At 41.6% G+C, this 12901-nt stretch overlaps 1 protein-coding gene across 1 annotated transcript in view; it reads right to left on the bottom strand.

Moving 5' to 3' along the window:
• The window catches only part of LOC122805262 (dynein axonemal heavy chain 11-like), a 4596980-nt gene that overhangs the window by 2201651 nt on the left and 2382428 nt on the right, over positions 1–12901 (bottom strand). The window contains exon 43 of the mRNA XM_044075350.1: positions 1234–1438. Coding sequence (XP_043931285.1) covers positions 1234–1438 — 205 coding nt within the window. The remainder of the gene's footprint in view (positions 1–1233; positions 1439–12901) is intronic.

The raw sequence follows: 12901 nt of genomic DNA, 5'->3' as shown, positions 1-12901 counted from the left end.
TCATCGAATCCAAGACAGCCTTAGGATCCAACAGTTAACCACTTCAGGAAAATGCTCCAATGGCAACTCTAGAGCAGAAGAAGGCCTTTCCCTACCCTTTTCCGAATTTCTAGAGGACAGGGAGGAAGCTGGGCTTGAATCTTCAGATATAGATGTATCTTTCTTTTTTTGTCAAAGTCAGAAGTGGCCTCCCCAAAAGAGGAAGGCAGCATACCCTTAAGGATGAGCTTATTTCTGCATTCAACAAGGGCCAGAGGGTTGATCACCTTGCATATGTCACACTCCTCCTGTAAGTGAAGTGGACCCAGACAATATAGATACAGGTTATGCGAGTCACTTACCAGAATCTTATGACTGCACTTGGAGCACTTCTTGAAGCCAGACGGCTTATCCAATTTATCTGCTATAACTCTAATATAAGCTACAAGAAAATAAACAAACTTGTTTTTTTTAAATGGAAAGGGTAAATAAATAAATATATATATATATATATATATATATATATATATATATATATATATATACATATGGAAAAGGGGACTGCTAACAATCGTGGTTAAGCTGTACCACAGTACAGGAAAAAAGAAAGAGAGCAAAATGGAAAAGGTAAATGAGTAGTCAAAAGAAATAAACAAGATGTTTAGCTATATAGATTTTAGGGTTCGAGTTTAGTCCAGAAAAGGTTTGGCAAAAAGAACAACATTTCTACGTAACTGCCCAAGAGCTATTGGAAGGACCACATCTTCATGAAGCATCAAACAAGATCTGGGGTAATTGGGAGAGAGGCACTGTGGGTAGGGTATGGGGCTCGAGAGCTTTTTGGTTGCCATGAGCTATTGCAATGGCATAGTTGTATGTGAGGGATCGGATCTGAACTCATATGTGAGGATAAAATGAAAATTGACAATATCAGATCAAAATATTTCAGGAGCACAACAGTGTAAGAGGCTTGGCTTAATTTTAATTGCTGGGTGACATGGATACTGACAATCTGGCATCAAAATCCTAAGCAACTCCAAAATCACTGCCTTTTATTCCTAAATAACTATTCCATGTAAGTTCCATTGGCATTTTAGTGATGGAAACTGATTCCTGAAGCATCAGAGATTCTATAAGCAAAAGTTAAAGTAATCAGCATATAAATAAGCATACACAACATTTTATAACAAATTAAGAATAACCATTCTTCTAGAGTATGCTTTAATAATTAGTACACATTTGCCTATTACTTACGCTGAAGCATGGCAGAAGTTGTATAGTAATTAAAAGGAACTTTGGATATCATGAAGTCATCTGATAGTTTGGTAACACAGTCAGACACAAGGACTGTCTTTCCAACTCCAGCATTTCCAACTAACATAACTGGTTTTCCTTTTTCCAAAAGCAAATCAACAAAATATTTCAAGCGAACTGTTTCTGCTGTATGGACCAAGACATTCTGTTGCAAAGAGAAAAAAAAGTCTGATATTAAATGTGTTTTAGTAATACATTCCTTATCTTTACTGCAAAAAACATGCAGACATCTTTAATTTATGCAATTATTTTTATTAGATCAAATACCACATCTTAAACAGGGAGAGATAGTTTTAGAGCAATGGGTGTAAACCTTGGCTCTATGATTGTTACTGTTGAACTGACACCCCAACCCTATGTGCAAAATTGAGGAAAAAAATCAGTTGCGGACAGATGGATGGATAACTTATTTGCTCTATCTCCACCTTCTGTTTTAGAGTTAAGTAATAACTCATTCAGATAACATATGTGTGACATCAATATAATATCCCACTGGACTGCCACCAATTAATGTGATACACCTTACTATCCTGGATCAGTAACTAAGGAGCTTCAATCCTCAATACTGACTTCAATGTGAGACTATCACTTAAACAGGAGTTATATTTCACAATTTTCTCCTAAGAGCACAGCAGGAACATGCTCTATAGCCTGGGACTGAACTGCATACTTCTGTCCACCCCTAATGTAACTCCTTATTACACACTTCAGAGCAATGTCCCAGTTTAAGACATCTGATACACTCACACTTAAAGTAAATCTTACACATCCAAACACTTCTGGAAAAGCCTAACACAGATTTCCAGCTGTGTCCTTCCCCAAAATAATACAGTATTCTGCATCAATCAGAGTGTCTCCATACCCGCTTAAAGGGGTGTCCAATTATGAAAATTAAATATTAAAACAAATAGTAGCAAATGACCTAAGCAGCCGGGCTTTCTGATTGGCCCAAGGAATTATCAAAGCAAGTATAAGCACTCTCAAATCACTAAAGAAAACAACACTGATTGCTCAGCCACAATGCAAATTAATAAAATATATTTAACACTGAACAAAATGATTAAAAATACAAAACAGTAATTCCCAATAAACAAACAGAACTCAACCACCAGGAAAATGAAATCAGTACTGTAGGACAGAGATCCAACATTCAGAAAAAATCTAACTGATCTAACTGATTAGTTATAATTTCCTAATTAAGTAAAGAACACCGTCCACAATCTAAACTATTGTAGGACAATAGAGCAAAGGCAGGTTTAACATTCTTGGTGAATCCTTTTTGGGTATCCACTGCACAGTTCAGCTGACAACTGTAACTGTCAACTGACTTCTGCAGGCTCCTTTATAGACTAGGCTAACTGTCAACTGTTCCAGTTCTAATTTTCATTTCTATTTTTAAATTCAATCAACAGCTGTTTTCTAAAAGGTCATTCCTGTCTTTCAGCTTCTGACAGTAACACATAGCAGCTGTCAACATTCTGATGACATCATCTGCTGATCAGCTGAATCTGAGACAGTTTGCCTTTAGAATCTCTTCACGAATGTGCAGTAAGACATGCAAAAGGACACTGTTCAAGTCTTTATAATATTCTGTATGAACAGACCATAAATCAACATGTAAGAACTTATTAACAATATCATAGCTAGTCATGCTGGCATATAATAGACAGGTTAATCTAAAAGTATGTACAAAAACTCAGCCAACCATGTTAGCACAAATAACAGTGGCTAATTTCTTCACATTTCTCCGCCCTATGACTCAAGCACGGTTTTCAAGTGACCCTTGAAAAACGATGATTGAGAAAAATGGGTCTGTCTAGGAATATCAACCCACTCCTCTATTTGGCAATCCATTTTCATTGTTATTATTAACCCTAGTGCAGCATTCTTCTCCTTCTGAAGAAACATGGCTGAGCACAGACCCCAAACCACAATCGGAAGCCTCCACTTGCACAACAAACTCTTCACTATAATCTGGGCTGGCCAACACAGGGGTTTCTCCCAAAATATCCTTAAGCTTTTGGAATGCCTATTCAAAATCTGTGGTCCACACTAAGTTATCTGGTTTACTTTTCCTAGTTGTCAGTAAGGGGTGCAGCCATTGCACCACAACTGGGCACAAATTTTCCACAGTAACACACTCCCCCCAGAAGTACTCTCACATGCTTTTTATTAGCAGGAACTGGCCTAATCTTACCACTCCCCACTCTGTGTCCTAAGTAAGTGACTTCTGCTATACCCACCTGACATTTACTGGGTTTAATGGTTAACTTTGCCATTTTAAAATGGTCTGCAAATGCCCATAGCATAGTCTTTAATGTAGAACTCATCCCGTCCACAAGACCATTAGTCTGAGGATTTTAAGGGGTGGTCTCTAAATGTTTCACCCCACAACACTTCTACAAACAAGTCAGCTGGTCTGACATGATGTTGGCACGTTGGTCAGTCAGCATCTGTCTTGGACAACCTACCCTGCTGAAAATTTCTAGCAAAGCACTAGGCACCTTCTCTATATCAATATCACCTGCAAAAAGAATATAAGGTACCATAGCTAGAAGTGGCAGACAGTTGGCTCTAGGCACTACCAACTGCTACCTTAACTTCCAGCCCTCCCTTAGGAGTCCACTTTCTATACAGCAAATCTTCCTTCTTTGCCTCAATATCACCTGCACAAAGAATATTAGGGACTATATCTAGAAGTGTCAGACAGTAGGCTCTAGGCTCTACCAACTGCCATACTACCTCACCTTCCAGCCCTCCTGCAGGAGTCCACCCTTTACACAACAAAACATTGTTCCCATATACAGACTTCCCTCTTCCTTGAGCCTCAGGTGCTTCTTTAGCCATCTCCCTCAAACATTGCGATGTAGGGTCCATAAGTTGAGCCCGTCTCAACTCTACATTTGAGACCCTCCCAAGCTCCACTTTTGCAGGAAGCCTAGTAACTTCTGACACCTGCACATCACTGTCACTCTGGGTACTATTACTTTCCTATGTCCAATGAATCATTAGTATGTCTCAGCAGCTGTGGCCCACTTTCAGACTTACTGCTACAGGATAACTCCTTCTCTGAAACAGCCACCACACCAGTCCCAGCTTCAGGAATGAGATCTGCTTGAGTCTCCCATAGGCTACTAGGCCTACATGCCTGTCTCCCAGCCTATGTGTCACTGCATGCACAAAAGGCACTGCATCATCACAGTCATTCCCTATCCAGACATCTGCAGGAATATTCTCAAATACAAGCTACCCTTCCGCATGAAGCCTAGTAACTTCCAACAGTTGTGCCTCACTGTCAGTCTGGGAACTATCACTCACCTCTGTCCTTGCAGTCACAGTGTCCAAGGGAACATCCGTACCTACCAGCAGCTGAGGCTCACTTTCAGATGCACTGCTACAGGATAGCTCCTTCTTTGAAACAGCTACTACATCAGTCTCAGCTTCAGGTATGAGATTTGTCTTGGTCTCCCCCAGGCTACTGGACCTAAATGCCTGTCTCCAATTTTGACTGCATGTCACTTCATGTACACAAGGTACTGCATCATCAAAGTCATTCCCTATCAGGATATCTGCAGGAATATCTTTAAACACACCTACCTGTTTGCTTCCTTTTCTACCTTCCCTCTCAAGATGAATCAAAGCCAATGGTATCTGGAATGGGCCCCCCCAAAGCTCTGACTGGAGTGGACTGTCCAAGCAAGTACTGCTCTTCTCTAACCACTGCAGGCCTCACAATGATTATATCAGAAGGTGTCACTCTTAGCAGTAACTTGTTTACCATCCTACTAGTGATAGATTGGCATCCCTGTTGTTTCTAAACAACCTAACACTGGCAGTATATCATCACCACTTGCTGGCTCCCTCGACTTTTGTTTCTCACCTTGCCTCGATGAATATTTGACTGCTATGTGGCCCCTCTGGTTACATTTGAAACATCTAATCCTTAACCATGTACTAAGACTAGTAGTTTCCCCAGTTACTGGTATACGTTGCTGGAGTGGTTTAGACTGCCACCCATGGATTCCCTTATGTCCATGTGCAACACTGGGTATCTCCTTCTTATATACTGGTGCTCTGTTTGCTAAGTACAGATCCTCTTTTTCTCCACAACTCCTCTGCAGTCACACTCTCTGTCTGCTAACCAGATTTTCATGTCATCTAGCAAAGTACTGAGGGCTTGTTCCCTCAACAAAAGGTCTGCCAGTCCCTCAGAAGTGGTGACCTGACACCCAATCACCCATCTGTGAAAGTATGTACTTAAATCAGCAATATAATCATGTACACTTTCATCTGCTTTGCGTTTGTGTTCACAATTTTTTTTTTCTATAAGCTTCAGGTGTTAGTTTTAAGCAACGTAGAAGACAGTTCTTAACTTTAACATAATTCAAATAATCTACATCAGACAATTTTGACATGGTCTGAACAGCTTTACCACAGAGAACCCAGATCTCACCGTCAGCATCATACTGTCTACATACCCTCTCAAATATGTCAAAGTCATCTCCATCCCAGTATTGAGGAACTCACTGACCTTTACAGCTTCTGGGGTCTGGTTATTCCCTTACCCATTACCTCCATGACCCTCTCAAAGGGTAAGAAGCTCCACTTCATTCCGTTGCTGTGTCTCATTTTCCTCAGCTTCTAAATGTTTGGCCTCCAGTTCATATTGACACTGCTTCTCCCTTTCCTCAGCTTTCAGTTCATATTGATGCCACTTCTCTTCAGCCTCCAGTTCATATCGACGCTGCCTCTTCTCAGCCTCCAGATGTCACATTCTCTCCTCGGCCTCCAGTCATTTGGCCTCCAGGTTCAGTCTCTCTAACTCCAGATGGATTTTCAGGTCCTTCGAAGAAAAGATGGACTGTCCTGTTCGGGCGGGCTGCACATCCCCAGTACCAAACTGGATATCCTCAGAATGGCTGATCAGAGCTGAAGTTGAAACTAAGACTTAAATCATTGCTTCCTTAGTCAGGTTGGCATGCACCAGTCCTCTGGCATCAAACTCCTTGGCCAACAAGTTCTTTGTCAGCTTGCTATTGTCTTCTGCTGACATCTTTGCCTGGGGTCTACTTTAAGCTCTCGAAAGCAGCAAAACCCGAATCCGAATCGTGCGACACGGAAAGAGCGAACTGCAAATATGTGGAACAAATGAAACCATGAAAGGGGAATATCGAAATCACATAGTTGGCCCCTCTGCGGTATAGCTCTGTAAGGTAAGCGTGCGATAGTTACAGACCTTAGGGTTAGGGAGGGGTTAAGGTAAGTGCATAGATAAGTAGTGTATGTAAGGTTTTGTGTAGGTAATATATAGGTTTAGTGTAGGGTTCTGTTAAGTGTGTGTGTGTGTGTGTGTGTGTATGGAATATTTAGTTTGTTTGGGTATAGCTCCATATGGGAAGTGTGCGGTAGTTATGGACGTTAGGGAGGGGTTAAGGATAGTGCATAGACAGTTGTGTATGTGGGGTTAGTGTAGCGTTAGCAGTAGAATTTTGCTGCTTTAATTTAGGGTTAGAAGTAGGGATTTGGTTAGTGTATGTATGTACTTTTTTATTGTGTTTGGGTAGGTAGTGTGTTGCGAGTGGTTGGTTGGCCAACTATAACGGTTCGGGGTTTACATTTTCACGCTTTAGTATGTTCGACGTATCTGCGGTAAGCTCTTTATGTGTTGTGCGATTCGGATTCGGGTTTTTCATGTTTCGAGGGTATAAAGTAGACCCCTTTGCCTGCTATCCCTGATTAACTAACTACAAATAAAACTGTGGTGAACTGAGATTCTGTATGTTTACTTGGAGGCTGTTGAGAGTGCATACCATAATGACAACTACCCACAGGCTACTGAAGTCCAATTAAAAATTCCACACCACTGGCACCAATTAATGTGACATCTACATAATATCCTACTAAGCTGCCACCAATTAATGTGAAATCCCTTACTATCCTGGGTGAGTAACTAAGGAGCTTTAATCCAAACTACTGACTCCAATGTGATACTGTCACAAACAGGAGTAATATTTCACAATTTTCCCCTAACAGCATAACAAGAATACACTCTATAGCCTGGGACTGAACCATATACTTCTATCCACCCCTAATGTAACTCCTTATTACACACTTCAGAGAAATGTGTCCCAGTTCAAGACCTCTGATACACTCACACTTACATAAATTAAATTTCACACATCCAAACACGTCTGGGGAAAGCCTGACACAGATTTCCAGCTGTGCCCTTTCCCCAAATTAATGCAGTAATGCTGCTACTAATGAGAGTGTCTTCATGCCCTTCTAAAGGGATGCCTAATTATGAAAATTAAATATTAAAACAAATAGTAGCAAATGACCTAAGCAGTGAGGCTTTCGGAGTGGCCCAGGGAATTATCAAAGCAAGTATAAGCACTCTCAAATCACTAAAGAAAAAAAAACACTGATTGTCCAGCCACAATGGAAGTTAATAAAAAAAAATTAATATTCAGCAAATGATTAAAAATATAAAACAGTAATTCCCAACAAACAAACAGAACTCAATCACCAGGAAAATTAAATCAATATTGTAGGATAGAGATCCAACATTCAGAAAAACTCTAACTGATCTAGCTGATTAGTTATAATTTCCTAACTAACTAAAGAACACTGTCCCTGATCTAAACTAAACTACTACAACAGAGCAAAGGCAAGCTTACAGTTCTTGGTGGGTCTTTTTTCGTATCCACTGCACAGTTCAACTGACAACCGTAATTGTCAACTGACTTCAGCAGGCTCTTTTATAGACTAGCCTGTCAGCTGTTCCAATTCTAATTTTCATTTCATATTTTTAAATTCAACCAACAGCTATTTTCTAAAAGTTCCTTCCTGTCTTTCAGCTTCTGACAGTAACACATAGCAACTGTCAGCATTCCAACGACACAATCTGCTGATCAGCTGAATCTGAGAAAGTTTGCCAGTAGAATCTCTCTTTACAAACATGTGCAGTTAGAAATGCAGAAGGACACTGTTCAAGTCTTTAAAACATTGTGTACAAACACACCATAAATCAAAATGTAAGAACTTATTTACAATATCATAGCTAGTCATGTTGGCATATAATACCCAGGTTCATAGTTACATAGGTTCATAGGTAGGTACTGGGCTATCGGCCCAAGGGCCTAAGTAAGCCTAGCCAACAAGGTTCCCTGGCTCTCGCCACCCAAGAAAATTATTTTCCTGTGCCCCTGTCAAGCCGAGCCACAGAAGTGATCCTGGGGTGAATTTCCTATTTCCCATCCACTCATCAAGATTTTTCTTGAAGAGTACTAATGAGGAGCTTTGTTTGATATAGATGTGTAGCTTGTTCCAGAGTAAGGGAAGTGTCTGGGACAGGAATCTATCCCTCCAACATGTTCTGTTTATTGTGGTGACAAGGTTAAGGTCCCTAGAGCGTGTAGCTCAGAGGGATTGGGATTTCTTTAGGTGGAGCATGTCTAACAGCTCTGGGTTTGACATAGCTTTGTATGTTAGAAAGAGATCGCCTCAGAGTAGGCGATATGCTACAAAGTAAAACTGGAGCTTTTTGAGACAGTCAGCATAGGGCATCTATTGGGTTCCCATTAGATGACCAAAGACGCATTCTATCGAATGCATCTTGGTTGAACTTAAACAACGAAAAGGCAAAATAGCGAAGTGGCTTTTAAGCGAATTCTTTCCCAGGGAAAGAATTCGCTTGGCTGCTTCTGTTACTTTGCCATTTTTGGCACTGTAGTGCGATCTCAGAGTTAGTATATTTAAGTATGGGGGGGTGAAGCCCCCCTTATATATTCTTTCAATTTTCTTTTCTTTCTTTTTTTTTTTGGAACAGCGATTTTTTTTCCCTTGGAAAAAAAATCACTGTTCTGAACTTTTGAGATTGTAAGCTTTCACTTTCATGGGGTCGATTATTCATCGCTCACTTTTTTAAGTGTTCAATGATAAAATATAGACCCATCTGTATGAGGCCAGTAATCCTCTTTGTGCGGTACCTGTGTGTCCTTTTCAGCTGTTGTAGATGCCTTGTGAGGTACATTCCAAAAGGGGCATTGTAGTCTATAATGGGTCTAATGAGTGATGAGTAGAGGGGAACAATGACCTCTTTTTTCCTGGATGAGAACCCCTTTGTGATGAGGTGTGCCACATAGAAGGATTTCCTGACCACTGTCACAATGTGATTATCAAAGGAGAAACTACTGTCCACCTGGGTCCCAAGGTCTCTTATCACACTTTTGGTGTTAAGTAGACTGCCGCCTATGTGGTAGTTCATGGGTACAGAGTTTTTACAAAGGGGATGACAATGCACTTTTTGGCACTGAGCTCGAGGCCATGGCTCTGACACCAGGCATCTGTCTCAGGGAAGCCTTTCTGTAGGATGCCCACATCATTTGGGGATTCGATTATGGCTCCTAGTTTGCAGTCATCTGAAAACTTCATTAGCCGGAGACCTTCTGTGTTAGCCTGTACTTCAGAGAAGTAGATACCAAACAGGAGAGGATCCAGGAATGAACCCTGTGGTACTCCACTTGTCACTGGTTTGAAGTCGGATTTGGAGACTGCAACTTTTACAGTATGTGTTCAGTCAGTGAGCCACTTGGCAACCCATCTTGTGATGTAGGGATTCATACCTAGTTTAGTGAGTTTATCTATAATTCCAGAATGGGGGATGGTGTCAAAAGACTTGGTGAGGTCAAGATATGCTATGGGAACCACCTTACCCTCGTCTATGGCTTTGGTGACTGCTTCAAAGAAATTGATCAGGTTCAGGAGACATGATCTGCCTTTCACAAACCAGAACTGGGTGGGGTCCAAAGTTTGGAGGTTACCAATGTCTTTGTTTATAAGTTCCATGATGATACATTCCATGGACTTGCAGACCAGGCTCATAAGGCTAATGGGGCGATAGTTCTGATGGTCTGTGTTGGCTCTCCCTTTGTGGAGTGAGATAATTGTTGCTGTGCTCCATTCAGTGGGCATAAAGCCAGAAGTGAGGCTATGACTGAACATGGCTCTTAGGTAGGGAGCCAGTTCATTCTGAAGTTCATGTAAAACACAGCCTGGGATGTTGTCTGGTCCCATGGATATTGTGTTCTTGGCTTTACAGAGTACAGTTTATACCTGTGTAGTTGTGATTACAGGGACTCTGCATTCTTCTGGTATAGATATGGGCCCTTTAGTGGGTGAAAGGGGGATAAAGTTAGCACTGAACCTATCTGCCAGGATGTTGGCAATATCAGTTGGCTCTGTAATTTTCATGCCATTGTGTTGTAACTCAGAGCAGATCTGGATGTTGCCATTGAGATTCTTGACATAGCTACAGAATGCTTTGTGGTTGCCCTTAGTGAGTGGTGATTTTATTTTCACAACTAGCTTTGGAGTATTTTTATGAGGGATCCCAGCTTCTTATTGAGGTTGACCAGGGAGCTCATCCACTCATGGGATTTTACTCTCTTTTGCAACAGTTTATTTCTTCTGTTGCAGAGTTTGTTTATGGCAGGGGACCACCAGATTGGCTTCCTTTTTTTGGAAGATAGCATCTTGGTTCTGTTAGGGATGGCACGATCCATGCATTCATTTAAGTGCTTATGGAGTGCATTTGTGTAGGATTCAGCAGTTGTAACTGTTCTGTCCATCTGCATGGGTGCCATGAAGTTCACCACTTCTGTCTTAAGAAGCATGAAGTTGGCTTTGGAAAAATATTTTACGGTGGTTTCCTTAATGGGGGGTGGGGGCGAGATGTGGATATCTAGGGTGATTAGCTTATGGTCGGATCTGACCAAAGAGAAGTTGGCCTCAGGTGTGGAACACCAGTCACTCATGTTGGTAATGACTAGGTCTAGGATACTGCTGCCCCTGGTGAGGGTGTGGATAAGTTGATCCAGGCATTGGAATTTATGAATTCCAGAAAGCGTTGAATGAAGGAATTGGTACATGAGTAGTTTTCCCAGTTAATGGTGGGGTAGTTGAAATTAGAAGTTATGTACCTACCATAACGTTCCATGTTAGTTGTCTTCTCTCACCTTCTTTCTTGCTGGATGGGTTCGGAGCCGATCCTCAGCTCCGACTCGGCACTTTCTTAGCTCGAGAACTCCTTTTACCAGCTCGAGGCAACCCTATATCCCATGATGCAAGGCGGGACTACCTCAGATCTCGTTTGGTAGCTAACATACCCTGCTAAAGAGAAACCTAGAACAACTAGGAAACAACAACTCCTAAACAATGACTCTCCTACTTAAGAGATAGGAGAGAACATCCTGAGAAGAGGAGACTTTTCAAGATCTGTCCAGGCAGGGGGAAGGAGGGAGGGACGCAAGAAAGAAGGCGAGAGAAGACAACTAACATGGAACGTTATGGTAGGTACATAACTACTAAATGTTAAGTTGTCAAACTCGCCTTCATTCTTGCTGGATGGGACCGTGTCCCTAGCACCTGTATCCCGGGTGGCTCAATGGAACAGACTCTTGAGAACTGTGGAACCAAAACTGGCCCTATCTCTGGAGGCCAAATCCAACTTGTAATGAGACACAAAGGTATGAGGCGTGGACCAAGTAGCTGCTGCACAAATAGTATCAATGGGTAGTCTATCCTGAAAGGCTACAGAAGTGGATAGACTCCTGGTTGAGTGTGCTTTTGGCTTAGTAGATAGTTGTTTGCCTCTGAGAGAGTACACATAGGAAATGGTGGAAGTCAACCACCTGGATAAGGTCACTTTAGAAACTGGAAGACCTAGCCTGTTTTCTGCATAGGAGACAAACAATTGGTCCGATTTTCTAATTTGTTTAGTTCTATGCAAGTAGTACCTGAGCTGACGATGGACATCCAAAAATGCAGTTTCTGTTCAGCTCTGTCAGAATAGTTAGGAAAAAAGACTGGTAGATCTATAGACTGGTTAATATTGGTTTGAGATACAACCTTTGGGAGAAAGGAAGGGTTAGTTCTTAACGAAACCCTGTCCTTATGAAAAACCAAATAAGGAGAACGAATACAGAGAGCTTGAATCTTGGAAACCCTTCTTGCAGAAGTGACAGCCAGTAAAAATATAGTTTTCCACGTCAATAACTTCAAAGAACATGAAGCAGACGGTTCGAAAGGAGGTAGTATCAAGGATGCCAACATTAAGTTTAGATCCCATTGCGGAGGAGGATGCTTTAAGGGAGGTTTTAGGAGAAAAACTCCTCTCAAAAAGGCCTTGCATAACCTATGAGACATGATGTTGTTGTCATGCAAGCCAACATGATACTTGGAAATAGCAGCCAGTTGTACTTTGACTGTAGATGACGAGGATCCTGAATGAAAAACCTCCGCTAGGAAATCCAACACAGAATGTACGGCAGCAGTAAAGGGGTCAATATTTCTGGCGTTCGCCCAAATCGAAAAACGTCGCCACTTGCTAGCATAAATAGTCCTAGTGGACGACTTCAAAGAAGAGACTAAAATGTCTCTGACCGAGTCAGAAATCATTGGTAGCCTGGCTAGGGAAGGAAGTGGAGCAACCAAGCAGTGAGGATGAGAGAATGAATGGCCCGGTGCTGCTGACCCGATTGGTGGATCAAAAGATCCGGAACTGGGTCCAGATGCCAGGGCTGCACCAGAAGATGACGATGCAGAGACG

Source organism: Protopterus annectens, chromosome 6.part1 (assembly GCF_019279795.1).
Source record: "Protopterus annectens isolate FY-2018-M chromosome 6.part1, PAN1.0, whole genome shotgun sequence".
NCBI classification, from domain to species: Eukaryota; Metazoa; Chordata; order Ceratodontiformes; family Protopteridae; genus Protopterus; species Protopterus annectens.
Note: the sequence above shows the minus strand (reverse complement) of the source record. Positions and strands in the feature narration are given on the sequence as shown.